Source organism: Pongo pygmaeus, chromosome 16, assembly GCF_028885625.2.
Source record: "Pongo pygmaeus isolate AG05252 chromosome 16, NHGRI_mPonPyg2-v2.0_pri, whole genome shotgun sequence".
Taxonomy (NCBI): domain Eukaryota; kingdom Metazoa; phylum Chordata; class Mammalia; order Primates; family Hominidae; genus Pongo; species Pongo pygmaeus.
In genome coordinates this window covers 65,921,271-65,948,913 of record NC_072389.2, presented here as the reverse complement: position 1 = coordinate 65,948,913, position 27,643 = coordinate 65,921,271, and the positions used below count along the sequence as shown (strand labels likewise).

At 41.5% G+C, this 27,643-nt stretch overlaps 1 protein-coding gene and 2 long non-coding RNA genes across 7 annotated transcripts in view; 1 reads left to right on the top strand and 2 right to left on the bottom strand.

Annotated features, from left to right (window-relative positions):
* The window catches only part of LOC129014112 (uncharacterized), a 96,053-nt gene extending 94,198 nt beyond the window's left edge, over positions 1-1,855 (bottom strand). Inside the window, exon 1 of the long non-coding RNA XR_010123962.1 lies at positions 99-1,855. This is a non-coding gene — a long non-coding RNA (uncharacterized LOC129014112). The remainder of the gene's footprint in view (positions 1-98) is intronic.
* RORA (RAR related orphan receptor A) overlaps positions 1-27,643 on the top strand; it is a 735,085-nt gene that overhangs the window by 682,523 nt on the left and 24,919 nt on the right. For all 5 annotated transcript variants that reach the window (XM_054451117.2, XM_054451120.2, XM_054451118.2 and 2 more), the window contains one exon: positions 14,195-14,280. In XM_054451117.2, the coding sequence (XP_054307092.1) occupies positions 14,195-14,280 (86 nt within the window). The remainder of the gene's footprint in view (positions 1-14,194; positions 14,281-27,643) is intronic.
* LOC129014107 (uncharacterized) overlaps positions 15,345-27,643 on the bottom strand; it is a 41,831-nt gene continuing 29,532 nt past the window's right edge. Inside the window, exons 3-4 of the long non-coding RNA XR_008494124.1 lie at positions 17,262-17,444; positions 15,345-16,489 (exon numbers count right to left, since the gene is read on the bottom strand). This is a non-coding gene — a long non-coding RNA (uncharacterized LOC129014107). The remainder of the gene's footprint in view (positions 16,490-17,261; positions 17,445-27,643) is intronic.

Sequence of the window (27,643 nt, the reverse complement as noted above, 5' to 3'; positions counted from 1 at the left end):
TGGAACACTGAGCTGACGCCAGCCACCCCACCGGGCTTGGTTCCCCAACATCTCACAGCGAAGGCACTTGTCTGATGAATATTACGCTTTTATGTTACCAGTGGGGGCTGCCTCAGAAGTTACTCCTCTGCGTCCTGATGGTCCTTGACTTGGCCTTGGACTTTGTCCTTGACCTCCAATACCTTAGAGAGTTGCAGGTGGGAACAGTGTAGCTTGAGGTTCTAAAATGCTTTGCTGATGGAAAAGGTTTTGTTCTGAAAAGTGAATTACAATAGGAATGGATTTGCATTACTGACACTATCTGCTGTGGGCTTTGCCTCTATTGATTTAAAGCAAAAGGGCACAATTAGTGGCCTTCAAAGAGAGGGGGAACAAAAATAACCTAACTCTGTCCTAGCACGTTCAATTAACTTGTTTACTTTGAAGGGAAAAAAAACTTTTATTTTTACATCAACAGCATATTAGCATGGTGTTGCCTTTTCTCATCTGTCATGGCAAGACATGGTTTTGAAAAAAAATTCTCTTCGTTTCATAGTAGTAACGTTATTTTCTAACATTAAGCACAACAACAACAACAAAAAAAGCAGGGAGAGCGCGAGGGGTTCGGTGTATAAAAACAAAAACGGTGTTCTAGCTGCGAGAACTTTTATTTTGGATCGCGAAGAGAACAGTTCATTGTATTTCCTTTCCTAAACCAATGAAAATGAAAAATTAGTTACCAGGTAGAATTCTCTTCCACTTTCTATCCCTTTTCCCTGACGAGATGAAACCTGCTGGGTTTTGCCATAAAAAGAGGTCCCTGTTGGGGAAATGAGAGTTCAGCTGACTCTTCACATCAGAGTGTAATACAGCGGGACCGGCTCTGGAAGATTATGTAGTGCAGCACTATGCCTAAGAACAGAAGAGGAAGCTGAGCTCTGGAGAAACAGGGTCACAAGGTGTTACAGGCATCTGGTGAATTTTGCTCACTGCACGGGCAGTTGTGAGAGCCTCCGAACCCTGTAGTTCAGTCTTTTCCCCACTTTACCAGTGTGTGAGGCCTCTCTCCCACTTCCTCCACTTACCATCTCTCCAAGATGCCAGCCTCACTGTGGGCTTTCCCTAGAAAGAAACACTGGTTTCTTTCTATCGTGCCCTGGTTAGTATTGTTTCTCACATTAGGCCTCTGTGTTAGAAATAAAGCTGCTAAACTCCATGTTGTTATACAAAAGGAATACAGTGACATATCCTTCATTCTTCTGATAGTTCCCTCAACTCCAGCTGCAGCCCCTGCCAAATACTATCATCCTTAAAAGATAGACAGTGATCCCAGCACTGTGGGAGGCCAAGGCAGGTAGATCACTTGAGTCCAGGAGTTCAAGACCAGCCTGAGCAACATGGTGAAACCCCGTCTCTACTGAAAAAAAAAAAAAAAAAAAAAAGCCAGGTGTGGTGGTGTGTGCCTGTAGTCCCAGCTACTCAGGAGGCTGAGGTGGGAGGATTGCTTCAGGCCAGGAAGTGGAGGTTGCATTGAGCTGTGATCGCACCACTGCACTCCAGCCTGGGTGACAGAGTGAGACCCTGTCTAAAGAAAAAAAAAAAAAAAAAAAAGACAGTGATGATGATTATAGCTAACATTTATGGAGCACTTACTATGTGGTGGGCACTGATGCTACAGGCACTTTACTTGTGTACCCTGTAATAATGAGATAGGGCTCATTTTAAAGGTGAAGAAACTGAGGCACAGAGAGATTAAGAAAGTGTCCAAGTTCTCATAGCTAACAAATGTCAGGGTAGAGATTCAACCCCAGACTCTAGATTTTGCAAATCAAATCTCTACACTTTGTCTTCAAGGTCATAATCAACTCTCTTCTTTCTCCTTAAAAAAAAAAAAAAAAAAAAAAAGTTTTTCACTTTCATCCTTAATTCCTATGCAGTGAAGCTAATGTAACAAGATGAGGTGCGCTGGTGGGTTCTGTGCATCCTTTTTGTGTCCTTGGTGCCCAGTCACGCAGGTTCTCAGCAAGCGGTGGCAGGACTTGCAGCTGGATGGACTCGTGTGTAGGCCCATATGTTGGCGGTGGGGGGTGAGGTGTATGTGTAAGCATATGGGGTGTGTGTGTAGGGTGCGCGTGCAGTGTATGTGTGTGTGGCATGTGTGGTGTGCATCTGTGGTGCGTGTGGTGTATATGTGTTGTATGTGTGTGGACTGTATGTATGTGGGCTGGGTGTGTGTGTGTGCTGTGTCCTTGGTGCCCAGTCATGCAGGTTCTCAGCAAGTGGAGGTAGGACTTGCAGCTGAATAGACTTGTGTGTGAGGTGTGCCTGTGTGCCATGTGTGGGGTGTGCCTGTGTGCTGTGTGTGAGGTGTGCATGTGTGCCATGTGTGTGAGGAGTGCCTGTGTGCCATGTGTGTGAGGTGTGCCTGCGTGTCGTGTGTGAGGTGTGCCGTGTGTCGTGTGTGTGAGGTGTGCATGTGTGAGGTGTGCCTGTGTGCTGTGTGTCTGAGGTGTGCATGTGTGCCATGTGTGTGGGGTGTGCATGTGTGCCGTGTGTGTGGGGTGTGCATGTGTGACGTGTGTGTGTGAGGTGTGCATGTGTGCTGTGTGTGAGGTGTGCATGTGTGCCATGTGTGTGAGGTGTGCCTGTGTGCCGTGTGTGAGGTGTGCATGTGTGCCGTGTGTGTGAGGTGTGCCTGCGTGTCGTGTGTGAGGTGTGCCGTGTGTCGTGTGTGTGAGGTGTGCATGTGTGCTGTGTGTGAGGTGTGCCTGTGTGTTGTGTGTCTGAGGTGTGCATGTGTGCCATGTGTGTGGGGTGTGCCTGCGTGTCGTGTGTGAGGTGTGCCGTGTGTCGTGTGTGTGAGGTGTGCATGTGTGCTGTGTGTGAGGTGTGCCTGTGTGCCGTGTGTCTGAGGTGTGCATGTGTGCCGTGTGTGTGGGGTGTGCATGTGTGCCGTGTGTGTGTGAGGTGTGCATGTGTGCCGTGTGTGAGGTGTGCATGTGTGCCATGTGTGTGAGGTGTGCCTGTGTGCCGTGTGTGAGGTGTGCCTGCATGTCGTGTGTGAGGTGTGCCGTGTGTCGTTGTGTGTGAGGTGTGCCTGTGTGCCGTGTGTGGGGTGTGCATGTGTGCCATCTGTGTGTGAGGTGTGCATGTGTGCTTTGTGTGAGGTGTGTGTGTGAGGTGTGCCTGTGTGCCGTGTGTGTGAAGTGTGCCTGTGTGCCATCTGTGTGTGAGGTGTGCATGTGTGCCTTGTGTGAGGTGTGCCTGTGTGCCATGTGTGTGAGGTGCGCCTGTGTGCCGTGTGTGTGTGAGGTGCGCCTGTGTGCCGTGTGTGAGGTGTGCCTGTGTGCCGTGTGTGTGTGTGTGAGGTGTGCCTGTGTGCTGTGTGTGTGAGGTGTGCATGTGTGCCGTGTGTATGTGTTGGTGTGCATGTGTGCCATGTGTGAGGTGTGCCTGTGTGCCGTGTGTGAGGTGTGCATGTGTGTCGTGTGTGTGAGGTGTGCATGTGTGCCATGTGTGAGGTGTGCATGTGTGTCGTGTGAGGTGTGCATGTGTGCTGTGTGTGTGTGAGGTGTGCCTGTGTGCCATGTGTGTGTGTGAGGTGTGCATGTGTGCCATAGTGTGAGGTGTGCATCTGTGGTGTGTGTGAGCATGGTATATGTGAGTGTACTGTACATATGTGTGGTACATGTGAGCATACGGTGTGCATGTGTGGTATATGTGTGTATGTGTGTATGTGTGGTGTGTGTGTGCCTGTATTACCATTTAAGATGGTAGCAGCTATTGGCATTAAAAAGGACCTGCTATTCTGAGCTCTGGCTGTGACAGTAAGCTGTGCCCACAGCAGCTGTTAGCAATCAGAGTGTGTTTCCATCCGATGTGAAATGTGCTGCCACCACTTGTGAAATGGATTTCAAAACCTTGCCGTACTGAAGTACCAAAGTGTGTGAATGGTATACTTTTACTGCAAATTAGAAAGATTCACTTATTGCAGTGATAATGTCACACTCACTCACTCAAGCTATCTTAAGTGACAGAGACACACATTGCCGAACAGTGGATAGCTGAGAGCAGTGTTTTCAGGACAGTCATAGAATGTCATCTGAAATGTTTGTCTCTGCAGGCAAAAGAAGCACCTTGGACTAGAAGAGCAGAAACTGAAAATGGAATAGGAAGGACAGTGGTGCGGGCCTCGTTTTGGTATCTTTAATGGCTGTTGTGTTCTTACTTTGCCTCTAGTGCATGACTTACATAAAAATAAGTGGCTTCAAGATAAACACACAGGCTATACATTTCGTTTTCTTGGGGAAAAAAATGACATTTATGAGGTGTTATAGTGTGTGCATTGATGCTCAGATGTCAGACCTTCTTAAAATAAATCTGACAATCTCTTAGCTTGGTCCAGAGCATTTCTTCTCCTTATGTCTCACAACTACTTAAATCCCCAAGGCTCTGCTGCCTCTTTCTGTATTTCCCTTTCCTACTAAGAAATAGCCACCAGCTCCTGCCGCTTCCCCTTGGGAAAAGGCACAGAAATAACTGTGCTTCAGCTATCCACAAATATTGCTATCCATTCTCAGGTTGAGCTTATATGTTGTAATTAAGAATGGAAATGTTTCTTTAATCAGCAAGTTTAAAGACCATGCATTTAGGGAAAGTCAGAAACAAGTCCTCAGGTTGTTTGGTCATTAGTATGCCTGGCTGAACTGGTTGTCTTAGAAAAGCATTACAAAAGAGAATTTTTTGAAATACCATTGAGCCACAATTCAGAAATACATCTGTGATGTATTTGAAAGGCTTAGAACTTGCCATATTTTTTGTTTAGATGTTAATGACCATGTCCTGGAAATTGGAGGTGAAGGAACTAGTTGAATTTCTAGGAGTTGGTCACTAATTCTTCAAGATCTTACAATCTTAAAGTGGCTAATATGAAAACATTTACACTTCCGCTTCTGGCAAGCCTAAATAATTTGCCTGCGATTTTTTAATAAAAACCAGACCCTTCCCTCATCTCTCATCCAAAGCTTCATCCTCTTATTAATTCTAAGGACACTTTTTTGAAATGGAAAACAGCACAGGGGTGGTGCAGAAATACAGGCTGTGGGCTAATTCTCTTAACGATCCTCACCCACTAAAATGATCTGTGGACCAAGAACATGACACCATGTTCCTGTGACTATAAATGTATTGTCTTTTTAGTGTTCTGGGCTTGCTATAGAGGGATGTAAATGCATTTTCGAGGTTTAATGTTATAAGTTATTTCCAGTCTTTTACCATGAATCCAGTTTATTTAGTTGGGGAATATTTCTTGAGTGACATCTATTCAATGAGCAGTAGCAGATCTTCAGAATGCCATCAGAGCTCATGGAAAGAAACGATGGGTTCCTTTGCCTGGTAAGCTTTTATGACTTAATCTGGATTCTTGTTATTTTGACCCATTTCTGCACATCTTACTTCATGCAGCTGGGTTTTGTGACTGCACAGTTATGGGGGGGCGGGGTCATGGAAATTGTGCAGGTGGAATTAGTAATCAATGGTTGTTAAGAATTTGTGGGGTTATGTTAAGACAGCTGGAAAGTGGAGTGGTTTTCTCGTAGGCTTAGGTGTGAGAATGTTGGGGGTAATTGGGTAAAGTAAGATTGTTTCATAAAATGCAGTAAGTGTAATTCTGATGTTTTTGGTTGAGCAGAAACTAGATCACCAGATTTGGTTTGGTTTTAAAGATGTTCTTTTCTGTTGTGAAAAACAGACCTTGAGCAATGAAAGCAAAGAGTTGACCCCAGTGCTCTCAGCTGTAAGGAAGATTTCACCTAAATGTAGCATAATTGTTCCTGTTAAGGAGAAAAAAAGGAATTGGTATCTAGAGTGAGGTTGATCGCAAGAAAAGAGGTATGCAGTTCTGTGAGTCAGATGACTTTTTTTGTCTAGTATTATCCAGAATTATGTAAGGGACACCATTGTTGGAAACAACGTTATTAGGAATTTCCCTTGAGCATAGTCTAATCACTTAGCAAAATAAATGGGTTCTCTTTCCTGCTGATATGAAATGACATTTAACCCACCCCGAGAGATTCTAGAGAAAGAGGACTTTTGTTAAATGTTACTGATCCCAGGGTCCTAGAAAATCTTCAAGGACTTTATATTTTAAAATGTAGTTAATTCTAGAATCTTAGAGGGACCTTATGCCAACTGAGAACCATTGCTTAAATAGCCAATTACCTTTATCTTAGCCCTTGGTATCACAAAACCCCACAAATCCTTAACAACAAATACGTTCTGTTGTTTACAAAGGCAAAAGAGAGGAAAAACAAAAAGAAAAAAAAAAAGGATTGTATTGCTGATCATGGTGGCATCATTTATTGGGTGAGAACTTATTTAGTATCTGACCCACTGGATGAGTAGGATGAAGTATTAGGAAGCTTATTCTCTTGCTGTTCAGGTCTTTCACTCAAGGTTTAAATTGGTTACCAGGTAGATACCAAAAAAGGTATAGAGTCAATTGCCTTAAAGTTAAACAGTTTGTGCATTACTATGTGATAGGAGAATTCTAGAGAGAACTGGATCTAAAAATCAAAGCCACCCACTGTTCTTCTATATGAAAAATCTGTTTCCTCTCTGATTTGACAGAATTTCCCTGTCTAGGGATAAAAGTGCTCATTTGGATTTGGCTTTTAGCAGAGATACATATGCATCAGGGAATGTGAGTCAGTTTCTCTAGAAAGCTTAATCTAGTAGGGATGGAAACATATTACAAAGGATTAATATTCAGTTCCCATTGTCAGAACCACCTGCATATTCACAGAAAGCCACATGAGAAGATGTGCCTGGCTTCCTTATTCTTCAGAGATTTCCTGCACACACAGCTCAGCTTTCTCTGAATTCAGATGGGGCATTCTGGCCCAGTATTTTAACTCTTACACACCTAAGTCCTTAAAAGACTGAAGAAAAATCGTCAAAGAAGTTCCAAAACTTCAATTTTGTCTTATTTTAAATTTAGTTCACAAATGTTTGATCTCTTGATGATTTGAGGTGTGTGTGTGTGTGTGTGTGTGTGTGTGTGTGTGTGCGCGCGCATTTGGCAGGTATACTCAACACTTTTTATTGAAAAATGATTTTTTTAAAGCCATTAAGTTTTCCAGAGAAATTACAATCCAGTTGAAGTTTTTGAGAAGTGGCTTATTTAGTAAGGTGCAGAACATTTTTTTAATGGCTATAATTTGATAGAGTCATTTGAGTCAGATGTCAACTTAATAATAAGGCTTGGGATGTCAGAGGGTGACATATGTTTATTATGTAAACAAGTGAGAATCGTGCCATTTCCATGATGCCCCGGCAAGACTGTACAAGCCCTAGATAAAGCTAGGTCAAGGACTTTGCATAGAGAGGTGACTTCTCCATCTAAGTGCTCTTTTTCTAAGTTGTGAATAAGATAGTAACATCTGGACCCATCAGTCCCTCGGGAAAGCATCTTGGAAACCAATGATTAAAAAAAATTTAAGTCTAGCTGGCAGATGAGAATTATGGTACTGTGTAATTTTTATTCTCTTTGTGGCATAGCTGGATATGGGTAATAGGACACAGCGTCGCAATCTTTCTTTGCCAAGAATGATATGGCAAGCTTCCTGAAGCTCCCCATTTATATAGGTTTTTCATCTTCAAAGAGCTTTGTGAGCACTCATTTACCACCACCTGCCTGGGAGGTAAGAATTATTCCCATTTTATGGATGGAGGAAGTGGAGGTGTAACTGACTTGCTTGAGGCCACCCAGGGAGTTCAGTCTCAGAGGGAGACCTGGAATGGCCAACTCCACCTCTTAGCTGAATTGACTCCCAGTGCTTTCTTTTTGGTGTCATGTCCTCTTGAGAGCCCCAGATCAGTGATGGCATAAATCTAAACACATCAAATAATCCTAAATAGGAAAGAGACACCAAGTCTATCTTTCTTGTGGCTATTTCTACATCAAAACCCTGGGAAATCTGGACATAGAGAAGAAGCCATTTAACCCTCCTGAGGCTCATTCCGTATCTGTAAAATGGGGATGATAATACCTATCTGCCTCCTTTAGGGATGTTGAAAGCACCAAAATCAAAGCAAGCTAACAAGGATAAAAACTTTGAAAAAACTATATAGAATTCTGCAAAAACTCAGGCATTACTATTGTTGCCAAAAATGACTGCGAGACTGCTTACTGAAGGAGTAGGGCTTTCTAATTGGAGATCTAATTGTTTTGGTGATGTTCAGCAAGGAAGAAATACTGTCATGAAAGAATCCAAAATCAAGAGAAGAAAATAATATACTAGGGAAATATATTAGTGTCATATTTAAAATAGCAGACCAAGTGGCCAAACAAGTTCATCGTTAGTTTGCATAGGATGCAGCTATAACTCGGCTCTCCTCATCCCTGATGGCCATTGAACATGTCTGTGCTATGGAACATACCCATACTCTATTCCAAGCCACAGGTCCAGGTCGATGGTCTGTTCCCCTTCCACATGGAGATGTAATGAGAGCTCTCTGCAAACCCTTATGGTGTCCTGGGGCCTCCCATGGCAGAGTGGAGAGAAAGCATGTTGCTCCCTGAATTGTCCACTCCTAGCACTATAGAGAAGGGGCACTAGACCTGGAAGGAGGGTTTGAAAAAAGGGAGCTTGTCTAGGTAGACAGACTGAAGAAAGGTTTCCTCTCTCCAGGCTGTTGCAGTCACTCTGCAGCAAGGCTCACAGCCAGGTGCATTTCAGCCTCTACTTTTGACCCCTCAGCTAGGCCACACTGGGCAGAGCACAACCTGCATGACCATCTTTAGAAGCCCTGAAACAAGGGGGCCACAAATTTCTGGAAGCCTGGTGCTCCTGAAGTCCCTCCAGGGAATAAGGTGAAGACTCTGCAGCTCTCCCCCAGCTAACCTTGACACGCAAGCCAGGCCGCCATTCAGGCAGCTGCAGAAGCCTTTAATACCCTGGCAGTTTTAAACAGGGGATAAAATAAAGTGACTAATCCATAAAGGACTCAAGCCATTTTACTGAAAATAAAATCAAATGCCTTAGAGTTTTTCTTTTTAATCTTTATTGGTTTTTCTGCTTAGAAAAGTAATACATGCTGGTTGTAAAAAATTCAAACATTAGAGAAATATGTAACATAGCAAGTGAACAGTCCTCCATATTCTCTGCATTCCAGAAAAAAACACCATCAACAGATCTGTGTAAAAGATAGGCTTTTTAAAGCACTAGTTTTTGACCGTTTTTGCAAGACACACAAAATTGGCTGACATTCATAAGCATGACAGACATGTTCTCATAGGTGTACCCAAGGTTCGGCCATTGGCCGTTTCCTGGCAAGCCAGCGGTAACCCCACCCCATTCAGTCCAATTCAAGAAAATATTTGGTTGTGCAATTGAGCTAGAGTGAATGATATTACTGGGGTAACCTTGGGTCTATATTAGCTTAGTTTTTATGTGAACCAATAAAAAACTTTAATTTTGTAAAACTTTTATTAGTAACCAATTCCCTGTGACACTCCTGCAACTTATTGCAACATACCACTGTGTTGTGGCAAACAGTTAAGCAGCAGTGTTGTGAAGGCTTGCTGTCGTAGCTGGAAGGAACTGCCTGTCATATAATTTGGAGGATAAGCAGCTTTTCTCTATCCCCACCTCAGAAAGAGCTTAAAGTCTGGAGGAAAGAATTTCATTTCACCATAAGGCAGGATTTCTTATCAACAACAACAATAATAATAACTACTATTTATTGAGTGCCAACTCTTTCTAAGAACTATGTGATGGGCATATATAGAGAATACATATATAAAATGCTCATACAGATATCATATATATGGTATGTCATTTATGTATCACATCCTTGAATCTTCAAGTATGAAACTGAGGCTCAGAGAGGTTAAGTAATCTGCCCAGCCTTAAGAACTGTCAAACGTTGGCATTGGTCATTTTAGGGTTAAAATTCTAACCAGAATTTTGTGAAACTGAGATCAGTGGCCTAGAAGGTTGATGGTTATTTTTAGTTATAAACTAAGCGGATAACTCCCAGCAAGAGATGTTGACATCAATTCCTGAGTAGTGTGTTAAGTTTAAACAAACTACTTAGGGGGATGTCTTTTGAGCCCCGGTTAGCGATTGCTTAACAAGAGTGCAATAATGACGATGACAATGATGACAGTAACAATTAAGTAGTGATGCCTACCGCATAGGGTATTGGAGGAGTGAGTGAGATATAATGCATGACACATTATTAGCACAAATACATGTAGCTATTATTATTATAAATTAGATTATTATTGAGAGATCACTACTCACCCACAGAATGAAGTACTGGGTGCCTGTCATACAATTTTTATTTTTTTAATTCTTTGGGAGAATGGGCATTGTTCTCTGGACCATGATATCTCCTAAGATAGGTCCTGAGGAATAAATGTCATCTTAAGAATGCTAGTGCCCAAGTTCTTGTTCCTTTTATAATTAAAAATTCAAAGCAAACTTATTCTAGAAGTGCAGTGCTAAATGACAGCCTAGCCCCCCAAGGACCACTTGATTAATTAGCACCCTTGCATTCCAGGATTTCCTGATGCCCGCCGCCACTTGTTGTCAGCTCCTTGAAACTGCATTTGCCTCTGCAGGTGTGGAGAGCCTGCTTGAATTACATAGGGTGCATGAGAGAGCAAATTATTTAGGCAATAGAGCTGAAAATGTGGGCAAATTAGAATTTTTCATAACAAGATTGTTCATTGTGAAGCCAATTCATGATTATATGTGCGCATCTTGCTCCAGATATTCCACTACACAATAAACTTCTTTGCTGGGATGAATATGTATGTGGGCTAATTTAATCAACATACTTGTGAACGTTGACAGTAGTGCTGTCTGACAGAACTCATCCTTTGAAATGCTGGCTGAGTTAATGTGTGCAGTATATATATGGGCCAAGATTCATAATTTGTGTTAAAAGAAGATTGTTTTGAGAAGACACCACACTACCTGGTGGGAAACTGAAGAGCCTACACGATGAAAGGCAAAGGGCAGAGGGATTTTTGTCTTCCTCCTTCTTGTTGGACTGAAAACTCAAATTCACAAAACTAAACAGCCTCCTTTTGAAAATTTTGCAAGGCATTGACTGCGTTTTCTCATGGATTCATTTGAATTCTGGAAATTGACTAAAATGGGGGATGGGGAGGGCTTTTGTGCATCGTTGGGTTAAATGAAGGGCTGAGCAAGTGCCCTGCTCCAATCTGCAAATGCTCGCTTTCTGGTGCTTTCTGGGAATATCAACACGTGTGATCAGATCACATTCAGAGGGTTTGCTTTTGGAGTAGGAGGAGTTTAGTCATTTCCTAAAGGGCATTTGCAACTGAAATTGTCATCTGAGATAAGAGAACCAAGCCGGAGGAAGCCTAGGAGAATAGTTTAACCAATCAGAATACCTCAACTTGCTATCCAGAAACCCTTCTACCACCTTACCGTGAGATTCCCGGTGAAGCCTGTTTCAATTAAATCTGATTCTTTAGCCCACTGGAACTAAGCACAGACACCATGGGGACAAAGATCTAAGTGAATGGCCCCCCTGTTTGGAAATACAAGTCAATCTACAGTGAGTCCATTTATCCTAAGCATCTTGGCCTCCACAGATCTCGTGACTGTCTCCGCTCAAATATCCTCCAGATCTGAAAACCCCTGCGAGCTGAAGCCTGACTCAGGCCATCAGTCCTGTGTCACAGTGGCACCAAACTCTGGGGTCTGTACTACAACTGCTCCCCACCCACACCCCTACCCTCACCCCTGCCAGGACATGAGCCATTCCAAGGGTGGAAGTGCTGGGGCCAGTATGGTACTCCCAAGGCCACCCCCCATCATGAGCAGACCTCCATGCCAGGCAGGCATCTTGGTCACAGCCTTAAACGTCGTTGCTTCACTTCTAATTAGGAATCCACTGTGAGTCCAGGCCAACTGGACAGGAATACTGCATATCATTTTCAGTTTGTCCAGATGCAGTTCTACTCAGTGTGTTCTCAATATGCCCTGCCCAGGGCCTTCATATTCTTGTAAAGGACTAAATAGACATGCTTGATCTCCCTCATTGTTAAGATGGAATGAAGATAACTCTTGAAAGGCCCAAGTTTAGCATCAGGTAGTTTTGATGCTGACTTAAATGCTAGGACCTAAAGAGGTTTGTTCATTCCTAATTTCTGTCACTACACCTTGAGGTAAGACATGGACAGAAGCAACTCCAAGTAGGTCTTCTTCATTTCATGTATAAAATCTGTTTGTTTAATAGGTGGTTCAAGGACTTTATGTTGCCTAGTTATTATATTCCTAGGAATCAGGGTAGGGAGGCTGGTTCTTATTCTAGCCTACTCAATTCATGTAGGAAAAGCAGGCAATAACTCTCAGCTGATAGCACCTTTCAGGATTTCTCTACTTCCACTTGGCTTTTGCACGTCTCTGAAAAATGTTAGGCGTAACTCGCTTTCTCTAGAGTTGCAGATCTGTGGCACAAACCTTTGCCTTGACTATATTGAACATATTGGAAGGACTGTGCAGTATGAGACATTATTAGATTTCATATTTCATAAAGAATTTTTCTTGAAGAAATCAAGCCAAGTGTTAACATCAGGCAGACTTGCAAATGACAACTTTTGTTGAATGCAACCTTAAACATATTAACTTGCTTAAGTTGCTTAACTCAAACTATACCTATTAGTGTCCAAAGTCACCATTACTGGGGTTTTAGAAAGCCTCCAGAGTATAGAAAATACACTGGATGTGAGATTTGGAACAATCTCTAAATTTGGACAGCAAAGAAACTCAGTATGCAAGCACTAAAAAAATGATAGCTTTTAGAATAGCTTGCACTCCCTAAAAGTCACCACAGTACTTGTATTAGGCCCTGAGAAAGGGAGTTAGCAGTACACATGGTTTATAATGAGGTTAAATCCAGTAGTTTCATGTGTGCTCTAAGTATTGAATGCAACATCACCTTAAATCCAAAGTAAGTGGTTGTGAAATCATCCCAGGATATGGGATTACATTAGAAGAAAGAGTGGGCTGTGTGTCTATGTGTGGTACTTACACCATGTGACATATTCTTTGGACAAAGAAATTACTCTGTGTAAGGTCTGGGGCTAGGTAAGGGCTGTATAGAAATGAAATAGACTTGGGCACTTGTAGTTGTGTTTGTGTGTGTAACTCAGTAGGTAGTCTAACATGATACCCAGTAGTGAAAACCATGGAAAATGAATTTAGCATAATGACGCATTCCCGGTAAACTGGTGACTGTTCCCATCCTGTCTATACAGCTCAGCATTGGTCTTTATTTCACATATAAATTCTATTTAATAGTTGTTGATCTAAGGATTTTCTTTTGCCTAATTATTCCTTATTTTTTATCCTTAATTATGCTCTTTTTAACTTTGAGATATAATGTGTTTGCTTAGAAATGTGCTTTGCCTTATTTGAGAACTTTGGTGTGATACATGTTATTTGTGGGTCTTCCAGCATGAGGCATCTTTAAGTAATCAGTTGGGTAGAAACACATGCCCTCTGTACCAGGAACTACATTTCCAATGTAAAGAACTCAGAAGCAACACATCCTATTTGTCAGGATTCATCATTATTAAATTCAAACAGGATATTAACTCTATGGTTGAAAGGTTCTGATTGTACACAAATGGACTAATTTTTAACACATGGCAACTGCGTTAATTTTTTAAAAGATAAGGAATTCTTACCATCATATGTAACTTATTAATATTTTGAATTGAATCATTTTCCTAACTAGACCTGACTTTTTAGAGTGTATTTTTCTCTAGCAGTCAAGCTATAATGCTCAGCCAAGACAGATTTATGATCTTTTAAAAATAATGATAGAAAATGAGATTGGAGGAAACATTTCAGTATCTGCTTTGCTCTGAGGCCTAAACTGCGAACTCTCTGGTTCTTGAAGGCTTTGAAATGCTGATTCCAGTCTTCTTGTGGGTTCTTAAACACCTTCTCAAATGACCCATTTTAATAACCCGAAAGCTATTATATAACGAGCAGCCATAATTTAGTCCAGGGCTCTAGGGGGACCCTCACAGTTCAGCAATGAATAGTTAATGCAGTATAATGTTTAGCAGGTTATTAGTTTTCACTATACAAATGCTGATCAGGGAACACTTTTATAAGGTGTTTAAAAGAAAATGTAATTAACTGGTTGCGTGCTTCTGTTACAGCTCAAATTGAAATTATTCCATGCAAGATCTGTGGAGACAAATCATCAGGAATCCATTATGGTGTCATTACATGTGAAGGCTGCAAGGTAAGCCTTTTTAATTGTTGTTGTTTCTATTAATGTTAGAATGTATCTTCGTGATTTTTATGTCTCCACTTATGTCTTAAAATTCAACTCCTTAGAATTTTGAATGATAAGAAATGACAGGATAGAAGAAATATTTTGGTGTTAAATTACAATTAAGGAAGTTATATATATTTTTACTCCTTCCTTCAAAATAATAGGAGACTACAAAAAGGTATTTGAGCATTGCTTGTTTATCACTTTCAACCCCAGAGTTGAACTCATGAGCAATCTCTGTGGCAATCTTTTTTAAAAAAGAGCTAACTCGAGACTTCTACAATGTCCCTGTCATAAGCTTATAGAAAGATATCTCCAGTAAGTTTAATTGGAATGTCATTGAGCCTTATTGTTAGCACACATATGTTAACATATCTGGCAAAATTGTGGGAAAGCTATCAGGAAGACCTGAGTTCCAGTCCTACTGCCTCCACTCGTCCATATTGTTTTGAATGTGTCTTAATCTCTTTGTCACTCAGTTGCTTCATTTTTAAAGTGGGTGTAACACCTGATCTTCCTACTGTTTAGGACTATTCCAAGAATAGAAGGAGAATCTGTACATAAAAAAGTCCTTACAAACAGAAAAGTGCTATTGAACTCTAAATATTATCAGTGTTATTTCTGCTATGACTATTTCTGACCTTGATCATGGGGCAATGTGTACAGCACATGCATAACGTGCAGATGGGAAATAGAGATGTTTATCCCAATATTTCAAGACCCCCCCCAAGCCCAGATTACCTCTATTATTCAAATCTCAATTTATTAAGATTTAAATCCTCATGCTTATATTGGAAGGGCCTCGAGACAGCTTACAGGATAAAACAGTGCAAAATAAACAGGAGAGAAGCTATTTAAACATGCAGGAGGCCTTTGAGACAGCCGATTGCTACAACCAGGCCTGAATCAGCCCTAAGGCTTTTTGAGGCTGAGGCAAAAAATAAAATCCATGAATTTGGTTAGCTTTCCTTTCGTGAAATTAGAAAATACAGTGTTGTAAAATACAAAATCACCTATAGACACAAATGACTACTGAGAGACTTCAAGGAAATTAACCTCATAATTTCCTTAATTCTTCATTTTACTGTTAGTCAAGGTAACATTTGCTAATTATACATGTACAGATGCTTCATGTTGATCCCATCTTAGCAAAGCTTCAGATTTCCGCACACTACAGAACCGTCTATGCCCTTTACCTCCAAAATCTGCCCTCCCTCAAAATTAGTTGACTAATTAAATAAATTAAGCAAAATGAGAGGCCGGGTATAGTGGTGTGTACCTGTAGTCTCAGCTACTCAGGGAAGACAGATGCAGGTTTATCACTTGAGTCCAGGAGTTCAAGGTTACAGTGAGCTATGATCATACCACTGGACTCCAGCCTGGGCAATGGAGTGAGACCCTCTCTCCAAAAAAGTAAATAAAAATAATGAAAAACAAAACAAAATGAAATAATCTGTCTGGTCTGTGCCATCCCAGGTTATAAGGTGAGAGTGATCTGCCTGTGGCCACTGTCATCGCATTGATTTTTGGAGCTGGTTTGGCTGACGTGGCCAGGTAGCCATTGCCTTTCACCCTCACCCTGTCGTGTGTTCTGCCTCCCAAATCTGTGTCCCTGGTAGACATGCAATGGCCTTTCTCAATAGAGGGTTTATAGACTGCAGTGCTTGCCTGCTGGGAGTTCCAGTGCTTTTTGTGCATTGCGTATCACATGGGTGTCTTCTTAAATGGACAGGGTTCTAGGCAGCATCCCGGATACCAGTTCACCATTTGTCCCTTCATTCTGCCCAAAAAACTGATGGCTTCCTCTGAATCTGTCAAGTAAGGCAAGTGATTATCTAGGAATTGACAGAAGTGATTATCTAGGAATGGAGTCTGGGGAAAGGACACGGTGGGGGTAGGGGCTAATTCATATGAAATACCCCAACAATTTGGAAGATTAATTAACAACATGCTATTGAGTAAAACCTAAGTTGACTGAGTACCACAGAACAAACAATGTGAATTTTCTTTTTACTCTTAATATTTATCACAAAAATAAAAGCAATAAGAAAACAAAAGGTATCTATTATTCCAAAGTTGTCATTTTTCTAGATTCCCTTCCAGATCTTGTCTGCATACCTCCTCAGTGCCAAAGTGGTTTTCAGTTATCTGTGGCTCTGTTCCTCTGCTCTGTTGACTTTATCCAAGGAAAACCACAAAATAAATAAAACATAATTTTATTAACAGATTGGGCCTATGCCTAGCCAGGGATTTGAACAATGTTATATGTTTATATTTGATACATATACTCTTTGTTTTCCATTATAATTTCTCTCTGCTATAACTAACACTTTTATTCCTAGTTATAAAAATAGAAGTCAAAAGACTTCCATTTTTGCCATTTTATGTTAATTATTTATCGTGTTCTAACCAGGTAAAGGTGGTTCTATCATGATCAATTGTAAATAACTTTGCTGTGATAGTGTAATTAAACATAAGGAAAATTTCACATTAGACATATCAAATAGATATCTAATGAGAGAAAAAAGGTGATCGGTCATCTTCTGAGCTAATCATTTTGTGAATGTATTTTAAATTGCATTTTTAAATTAGCAAGCTGACACCATAAGAAACTAGAGGACCTGTTTAATTGCTGAAATAATTATTTTGGCACATAGTTGCTAAGCATTGCACATGAACAGCAAAAATGGTAGAAACTTTAGTAGCTCTGTCATTTTTGGCTGTTCCTAGCTCATCCTCTCCCCAACCCCTTTGCTGTAGAGAGACAGCAGGTGCCATGCTTCTGCTCTGACTCTGGAACCAGACTGCCCGAGTTGAAATCCCAGCTCTGCTATTTACCAGCTTGAGCACCTATACCACTGCTCTGTGCCTCAGTTCCCCCCTCTGTAAAATGAGGACTGTAATTGTAATAACTTCATAGGGTTGTCACATGCATTTAAGGAAAGTACCTGGAAGAATGCCAGATGCATCACAAGCATTTACTAAGTGTTAGCTGTTGTTATCATTGTCATTACTAGGCAGACTTCTTGGTGGCTTGGTAATGCTGCTCTGTATAGTCAGATATTATTTCTGGGACATCTATGGATATAGTCTTGATTGTTGTAACCATTTTATAATGTGTTATGTAGAATCTGCCAATAAAAAAGAATACTATGAGCACTCCCTTGGGACCAAGCACTATGTAAGCACTGTAAGGGATCCAAAGACATAGAAGACCACATCTTTCCCTCAAGCAGTTTATGGTCTAGTTGTAGAGATGAGGCCTGTGTAGGGAAAGCTAAATAGCAAGCAAGAACTAATATAGAGTAAGGCCACAATCTATGATATACGTAAGAAGCACATATAGGCTGGGCACAGTGGCTCACACCTGTAGTCCCAGCAGTTTGGGAGGCTGAGGTGAGAGGAAGATGTGAGCACAAGAGTTCAAGACCAGCCTGAGCAACACAGCAAGACTCCATCTCTACAAAAAAATTAAAAATAAAAAAAACTGGCCAGGCATGGTGGTGTTTGCCTGAAGTCCCAACTACTCAGAAGGCTGAAGCAGGAGGATTGCTTGAGCCCAGGAGTTCAAGGCTCCTGGTGAGCTATGATGGCGCCAATGCATTCCAGCCTGGCAACAGAGCAAGACCCCTGTCTCAAAAAAAAAAAAAGAAAAAAGAAGCACATATCCACTAGACAGCATACCTAGGTGGTCTAGAGGAGAGTTGGCCTAGCAAGGTTTTACTGAGGGAGGAACCAACCATGGGCTGGAGCTGAGGAAGGATTTTCCCAGTCAAGGTGGCTGGGAGGGCATTCTGTGCTGAGGAAGAAGGAGAACAAGGAATGGCAGAGGCAAAAGCCCAGAAATAGGGCAGTCTTGGTTATATTTAGGGGACAGCACATAACTCAGTTTGATTGAAGCAAAGGGTCACTTTCTGTGGCTAGTGGAAGATGAGGGTAGACAGGCACACCATCCTCAAATTTTTAAGGACTCCATTATGCCAGGGTTTTTATTATAAACGTATTTTACTTGTTCTCTTGAAAGAATCAGGGAACAATGTATTGGCACTGCTTCAGCCTGAATATTGCATTTCGGAAGAACATATGTTAGAATCCAGGCCTGCAAGGTTTTTAATTCTGTTCATACAGACATTTCTGAGCTCTTGGAAAAGAATTTAGTTTCAGCCTTGGGTGAGCATGATGAGGGGGCATAACGTGAGCTGAGGCAGGCCTGCCGGGGAGGAGGGGCAGGTCGTGCCCCATGCCAGCAGAGGAAAAGGCCATGGTAACACTAGAGGCTGTAGATGTTAAAGTTCAATCTTCAAAGTGAATAAAAATATGAAGCGTTAGGAGGAAAATAATCACTGGTTAAGGTTTGCTTTTGAGAAATCATCTTGTTTGCCATTCAACTTCTGTTCCTAATTTCATCATGAGATACAGTGGCTGCTCAGATGATGAGGATGAACATTTGATCTCAAGACACACACAGACACACATACATTTTTTAATCCATATCCTTTTAGATATTTTGGCTATACAATTTTAACTGCAAGTTTTTTAATGATAATGCACGATCCAGTATTGGGGCTAGTGAATTGGTTTCTGATTACATTTAAAACCTTTTCCTTTTGATAAGACTAAGAACAAAGTGGCATTCATTTGTCCAATATACACTCATCAATCAATACATTTAAGATGATGTCTTATTCAAAGCTTCCTCTTTTACCCACTAAAGATAATTTGAGATAATGTCTCTGCATTAACAAATATATTTTCTTAAACAATAAAAAAGGCTTTTCAAAAATATCTAGAGTGTCTAAGTGACACCTTCCCCCACTGAAGTAGTTAAAGCCATTTCTGGAGCTTTTTATGTTTAGGTTAAAAAGAAGCTTTTATGAATGTTCCTTTTAGGCCCAAATTGTCTTTTAGAGGATTCTAATATTTTTATCTCAGTTGTGAAATGTCGCTAGTCGTGAACTAATTCTGTCCACTTTTCACCATTGATACATTCATGCTCAACATTTTTATTTTAATGCTTTTTAATACATGGCCCCAGTATTAGAGCGGGGCATTTAAAATGAAAATTCCACTTGGGGGAGGACAAGCTGTTATTGCATCCTTAACGATGCCTGAGTTTCGGTTCTGTTATACACAGGCGGTAAGCGAAAATTTTTGTTTAGCTAAATCTTCCAGTCCTGTGATGAAATGCACAAGTGGTAGGGCTGTGTTAAAACCCAATTTGCATCAAGATGATTCAGATTTTTTTTTGTTTGTTTGTTTAGATCTTAATCACGTCTTAGTAACTGCTGCCCTTCCTCAGCTCACAGAAAATGCCGGGCTCAGAGCCATGTTGTAGATAGGGCCCTGACACAGCACCTGGCTTGGGGCAGGTCCCTCGTGCATGCTTGGGAATAACCATTGCTGAATGTCTTCACTTGGATTGGATCTGAGTATGGCAAAGCACGGTCAAAAGCAGATATCGACACTTACCAAATATGACACGTGGGCAGCTTTAATCAGCAACCACTTGCGCATACAATTCTACAGGCAGGCCAGTCACTATTGAACAAAAACGTAGCTCAGGAAATCTGAATTTCTGTGATTTATTGCTGCCAGATGTATGAGTAGAGGGCTGAACCAGCTAACTTTCGTGAATGAGGCTGCCTGCTCTTTCTAAAGAACAACTTTTTTTCCTCATATGCTTCTTTGAGGACTCTTATTTCTGCCCCCCACCCAACTTTAATTTTATAATTTCATCTGCTTGATTTTAATCCATGCATGCCCTTTATGTTTACCCCTCAATAAAATGAAGTTATCCTCTTTTTCCCCTTCTAGCCAGATAGTTAACTTTTGGCCCACACTGATCCAAAGATATTTCTTCCTTCTCACCCCCATGCTTCTGAACATTCTCAACAGAAAATTGCCAAGATAAATAAAATTGCAACACAGTACATGCTTTTACATAGAAGATTCTCCGCTTTTCTTATCTCTGCTTTTCTTAGTCTCAGACTTAAAATGAAAGGTAGACATACACCCACTTCAGCAGTCCCACAAATTCCAAATTTTTAGTTGTACTGGAAAATACAATAATTTGGACAGGCATATGAGCATTCACAATAAATCACAGAGTTATGAATAAATCTTGGTTGTCAAAACCAAGTGTGTAGCCATTCCAAAGCGTCTGCCATTAGAATTCAGCAAGGCAGCTGTCAGCTGTTTTCTTGTAATTAAACAGCCAATGAGCAGCTAATTAAGACATATGTGTATACAGAAGTGGAAGTGGGTATGTTAATGAACTGTAGGAATCAATTCATTAAGTGAAAATTGTCAAAAGACCAAACATCAGATCAGCATTTCAGCCTGTGTTTCACTGAGAAGGAGCCCCACGCAGGAGGGGACAACTCGGAATCAGACCCCCGTTCACCTTCCCAGCCACACCCATAGTGCAGCGTCCAGCCAGCCCATGAACTTAGGCAAAACTATTAAAAACTCCAGTAGGAAGTGCCAGGCATATTTCCAGGCTTTTAAAATATATCTGACAAATGAGTGCTTTCCTACCTGTATGGAAACCTCGTATTTGATACCCTATAAAATGCCATCTCCCTTATCTGAACCATTGTAGGGAACTTGGACTACAGAAATGAAAAGTGTTTTTTTTGTGTGTTTGTTTTGTTGTCTGTTCATCTTTTGTTGTTGTTGTTGTTATTCAGTTGGCCCTACATGTTTGTCTTGGTGCTTTTTAGGTGGTGTGTTAAGAAGTCCATGGCCTTTGGAATAGGATACACCTAGGATTCAGGAATTCAAATCCTGGGCCCTCCCCTTACCTGCTCTGTGACTTTGGGCACACGGCTTAACCTCTCTTAACTTTAACTTTCTCATTTATAAAGCAGATATACATATCCCTACTTTGCCAATTGTAGGTTGTTGTGGATTGCAAATAATGATGGCAAAGTGTCCAACATGGTGCCTAGTAGGGAGTAGGTGCTCAGCATATCATCACCACTGTTTTTATCACTGCCATCATTTTTTTCCTCTGGTTGTTCATTCAACAAGGATTTGTTGACTTCTCTAAGTATTGGGTTAGCTACTGGAAACAAAGAAACAAGGCAGTCAGGCCCTGGAAAAGGTAGACACTAATAATACAACAAGGTAAGGGCTAGGAGGGGGATAAATACAGGACTCTTAAAGGTACATATGGGAGGGGCCCCTCAACCAGCTTTGAGAGGGCCAAGGTCAGAGAAGGTTCCCAGAGCAACTGAATGTCTTCTCAGTGAATCCTGAAGGGAAGGAGAGAGTTTCTTTGGGGAACTGTGAACATAGCAGTTTAGGCTTGGCCATTGTATGACTTTGAAAAGAGCTGCCCGGACATGTGGTCATTGCCTGGTCATCAGCAGGGAGCCATTAAGGGTGCATAAACAGAGAAGTGACTTGATCAGTTTGATGTTTTAGAAAGATATCTTTAGTAACTGTGTGAAATGGATTGGAGGGAATGAGAATGGAAGCAGGGGTCCCAATCAGGAGGTTGTATAATAACCAACTCAAGAAGTGAAAGACATGGAAACTTAAGAAAACTGCAGTAAAGATGGAGACAAGTAGATGGATCTGAGAAATAGGAAGGTGCCAAGAAGCAGCCTAACTTGGTGATGCTTGGATATGGGTGGGGAGGAGGCAGAGATTAAGTGAAGCCCACCTGTCTGCCTTGAGTGACTGAGGGAAAGATGATGCCTGTCACTGAGCAAGAAAACACTGGAGAGGACAGCTGAGAAACAGGCTGTGGGTCAAGATATATTGTCTTCTAGGTCGGGTGCAATGGCTCATGCCTGTAATCCCGGCATTGTGGGATGCCTAGGCAGAAGGATCACTTAAAGCCAAGAGTTCAAGACCAGTCTGGGCAACAAAGCGAGACCCTATCTCCTCTACAAAAAATTTTAAAATTAGCCGGGCATGATGGCATACACCTGTGGTCCCAGCTACTGAGAAGGCTGAAGTGGGAGGATCACTTGGGTCCAGGAAGTCGAGGCTGCAGTGAGCCGTGATCACGCCATTGCACTCCAGCCTGAGTGACAGAGACCCTGTCTCTAAATATATATATTCTGTTCCGGAAAGTAAATGAGGGCTCTAGAAGGCCAAACCACAACTTTGGATGAATGCCTATCCAAAGTCAGGGGGATGCATTGAAACAACGTGATGGAGAGCTGGTGACACAGCAAGGATGAGGCTCAGGCCAGCCACATGCTGGTAAGCTGTGAACAACTGGCTCTCTGGAAAGCAAAAAGTGTCTATCTGTATGTAGATAACTTTGGTACCTATCTCATTGATATAATTTCACATAATTTTCAAACAATAAAATATACAATATTGTTTATTTTAAATTTCGTATAGACAAATGATTCTCACTGAATGCTCTAATGATTTTTGCTGAACTCCTACATCTATCCCCATAGTTACAATTGAGGAAAGACTAGTTCCAACATGAATGTTGGTTGATATTTTCTTTACATTAATGAATAAGAAGACAGTGAAACAACAAAGACATTTTGGAACTTCATTCGTTCGCCATCGATGACATGAACAACTTCCATGCTGACTCAGTTAATAGTTTTCAAATACTAGAAGAACATTTCTTCCACTATTTATGTTATTCACAATGGGATCACTGGATATGATGTACTATTAAGTTTAATCTGCATTATTATAATTTTCATCAGTTTTTTTTTTTTTTTTGAGACAGAGTCTTGCCCTGTTGCCCAGGCTGGAGTGCAGTGGTGCAATCTCGGCTCACTGCAACCTCTGCCTCCTGGATTCAAGCAATTCTCCTGCCTCTGCCTCCTGAGTAGCTGGGATTACAGGCACCTGCCACCCAGCCCAGCTAATTTTTGTGTTTTTAGTAGACACACGGTTTCACCATGTTGGTCAGGCTGGTCTCGAACTCCTGACCTCATGATCCGCCCACCTCAGCCTCCCAAAGCAGTGGGATTACAGGTGTGAGCCACCACACCTGGTCTTTTTTTTTTTTTTTTTAAAGACACAGGGTCTCACTCTGTTGCCCAGGCTGGAACACAGTGGTACAATCGTAGCTCACTGCACCCTCAAACTCCTGGGCTCCAATAATCTTCCCACCTCACCTTCCTAAGTAGCTGGGACTACAAGCACATGCCACTACACCTGGCTAATTGTTTTATTTCCTATAGAGACAGGGTCTATGTTGCCCAGGCTGGTCTCAAACACCTGGCCTCAAGTGATCCTCCTGCCTCAGCCTCTCAAAGTATTGGGATTACAGGCATGAGCCAGTGCATTGGGCCATCACTTTTTAAATCTAGACAATAAAGCAAAATAATAAATCAAACCCAGATCTGTAACATTTGCCAATTTCTGTGGTGTAAATAATCCCATCAATGGCCATTTTCAAGCCACCCGACCCGCTCTTTCACAGAGTAGGGAAGGGATGCACAGCAGCACAGCATGGTATAGTATTTCCACCTTCAGATATAAGGATAATTGATGTAGATAACCTGAAGAACATGGATAATAGTAAAATAATCATTAAAAAGTAGTTAATTTTTTATGTCAGGAATGCGTCAGTTAATGTGTAATAACAGATTTAATAACTAGCCTTAACAACAAAATTCCTGAAATTTTAGCACTCAGCTCTTGCAACCTGGTATGAGCCTTCTCCTGAACACCATGGCCTCTGTCCCAGTTTGCCGAGCTCCCATCTAATGGGGTCAGTGAAAAATTCATAGTGTGCAGTCATATTTTTTTTAAAGAAAAAGTATTAGGGAACAGAACTTCCAGAGAAGGTAAGACACGTATCAGAAATAAAAGTCAGCGCAAGGTGTTTTGAAAAGCTAGGTGAAATAAGGGAGGAAATACTGGAGAGATGTCTTTGAGACAGTAGGAATTGAAACAAAAGGTGGATATGCAGGGACTCTGTGTCAGGAAATCGAGAATGTGTGACATTGTTTTGTTTGTCCCACAATGAAGAAGATACACGTAAGTGAGAGGGCACTGGACTTAAAATCAGGACAAGAGATTGAGTCCCAGCCATGGGATCTTGGACAAGTCATTTAACATTCTAAGCTTCATTTTTGTTTTTGGCAAATCAGAAAACTAGAATCAATCTCTGGTTCTTAACAAGAGGAAGTCAAAGTCTTTGGGGAGCTTTTAAAAAATATTTACTATAAAAATGACAATTTTGGCCAGGTGCGGTGGCTCACACCTGTAAATCCCAGCACTTTGGGAGGCCAAGGCAGGCGAATCACGGGGTCAAGAGATCTAGACCATCCTAGCCAACATGGTGAAACCTTGTCTCTACCAAAAATACAGAAATTAGCTCGGCGTGGTGGTGCGCACCTGTAGTCCCAGCTACTCGGGAGGCTGCGGCAGGAGAATCACTTGAACTCGGGAGGCAGAGGTTGCAGTGACCCGAGGTCATGCCACTGCACTCCAGCCTGGTGACGGAGCAAGACTCCGTCTCAAAAAAAAAAAATGACAATTTTTTTCTTTTTTGAGCTATAAAAATGGCAATTTCTTATTGTTCAAACTACTGTGTATGCCTGGACCACATCGCCAAAAGTTCTGGTTTGATATATCTAAGGTGTATCTTTTAAAAGGTCTGTGGGTATTTCTGACGCATCACCTATATGTGAACTGCTGTACCTGATCATCTCTCAAAGTCTTTCAGCACCAAAGGCCTGTTTGTTTTATTCTAATTTTCTATTTGCAATAGCTGCATGGTAGTCTGCTGCCACTAGGTGGTGGTAGTGCGCCACAGTCACACTAAACATATACTACCTGAAATGTATCATGGTGGCTCTCTGGCTCAAGCCCACCATGTTTGTAAATGAACATCTCCATGTATTTTAACATCCATAAAAAGTGAACTTTTATGACAGTCAAGTAATTTGTTAGCTCATCTTTTAGAAATAACAAAATTGCCAAATTACGTACTTGATACCTTTCCCGGCTCACAACTTCAGCACTTTTTTTTTTACGCCTCCTCAGTTCCACCCAAAACTCCATGCCCTAGCTTTGTGCTTCCCCTGCTCTCTGTATGACCTCCAGTCCCTGGAATTCATCTCTCAGCTCACTCACTTCCTAATCCTTTTGCAGGATTTCTCCCCAATCAGACAAAATCTCTCTGTGTACTTAGAAACACACTACTTCTACCTTGAGGTAGGAAGGTACCTACCACACTTTCTACTTTTCTTCTTCTTCCTCCTTCTAATCCTTCTTCCTCTTATGTGTTATTTAACTCTTAGTATTTTATCTGTTTAATTTTCCAAACCCTTAATCCTCTGAGAACCCCGCCCCCCAAGGAATACTGAAAAGAGGTTTTTAAAAAGAAAAAGGAGCAACCCAAACCCTCATTCTTCCTGAAATGCAAAGTTCAGTATTCGTCTGAGTCATGGAGGTTTACTTACCCTGTTTCTCCCTTCTCAGCTCTCACCTTATAACCCCACTTCACCTCTCGCATCTGATATTTGATAGTTCTCCTTGTGGGTATGACTCTGTTGACTTAATCCAAAAGAAAGATCTCCTTTCTGATTCTTAGCTATGCCACTCTCAGAACTTTTCAGCAGGCATTTGCTCAGCTGACTTAGTTGAGGTATAAATGATGCTGTAAAGAATAAGGTGTGTCTGTTTGCGTGCCTGCTTTCCCCAAATCCTCAAAACTGAGACTTCCAAATAAGGGTAATCCTCTTCCAAGCAGATAGTGTGGAAGCTGGACAGTGGTTCGAGCCACAGTGCCACTGCTCAAAGAACATACGGAATGCTTCATGAGTTTGCCTTGCAACTTATGGCATAATTACGCAGACATCTTTAATGACAGTTATTCTGTGCCCTTGCAGTAAGTTTCATTGTTTGTTTAAATGAGCTACAATGATTTAGAAATAAGTAAGGTGAAGCAAATGGGGCAGAATACTTCTGGTCAGAAATGGGGAAAAATGATGGACTCATGAGACTGATTTTCTTATGTGACTCCTAATCCAGATCAGGAGGCAACTGCAGAGAGAGATTTTGCAAAATGTCTGGGCGGTAGGAAGCTGGGTCAGCTCAAGGTGCTGAAGTGAGGGAAAACACTAATTTCAGAGTAGATTGTTCTTGCTACTTTATTCTGCATAACTTGTTTTTTACACTGCCTAATTTAATGGTTGCCCTGTATGAGAACAACTAAGGAGGAATTCTTTTGACACACAAGAGAAGCAGAAAAACAACACAAGATGACAGTGTAAGTTCTGGAGTTAAACTATGTGAAGTCATATCCTGGCTTTACCCCATACTATAGGAGGGACTCTAAGCAAGTCACTACACCTCTCTAAGCCTCCGTTTTTTCAGCCTTAAAACCAGGGAAATGATAGGATTTGCCCAATATTGCCCTTGTCAGAAGTAAATGTCACAATCCGCATAAAGCATGGAGTGCCAGTACAAAGTCAGTGCTGTTTTGATGGCATTTGGGATTTGTTTTAATCAGGTACCATAAGACACCCAGATACGGAAATGACTGTCATGAAGGAAGAAGTTTCTTACACAGTAGTCCCCCCTTGGCCTCATGGGGATGCCTGAAACTGTGAACCTTTTAGATACTGTTTTCTCCCATACATCCAGACCTGTGATAAAGTTGAACTTATCAATTAGGCACAATGAGAGATTAACAACAACAATAATAATATAGAACAATTATTAAAATATACTGTAATAAAAGTTATGTGAATGTGGTCTCTCTCTCTTTGCTTCCCTTCTCTTTCTCTCTCAAAATATCTTAATATTCTTTTATTGCAGCTGATGCAAGTAACTGAAACGAGGAAAGCAAAACAGCGATTAAGGAGGCACTGCTGGACTCACAAATCCCTAGAGACAGGGCCCATGCCACGCCATACAGGGGACACACAGGGAAGCACCAGGATCAGTGAAGGGGAGAGGGATGTGGGGAAACACTGCCAAGAGCCTCCACAGTGTTTTCCACTGGAAGGAAGGTGCAGCAGGATGAGCAGGATTAGGATAAGTGGCTAGTCTGAATCATTACAGACAGCGCTAGGAGGTAGGGGCTGTCCCTAATTGTCTGGTACCTAGCCCTAGGGTGACCAGGGCAGGGGAATCATGGTGAGAAGCGTAAGGGCCTGATGAAGAAGGTGTCCTGGGTGTGGGCTCTAGCCCGCTTGGTTTTGTGTGAGAGGTGGCTGACAGCAGGTTGTCTGCTGTATGTAGGCATTATCCAGCCCTGCAAGGGCAGTCCCTCCAGTATCTGCAAAGCCCTAAGATGTCAGCATCCAAAATACAGAATAAAAAGATATGGTTAATACAAGTACTCAGTAAGACTGATAATCTGTCATCATCATCCTCATGCCCT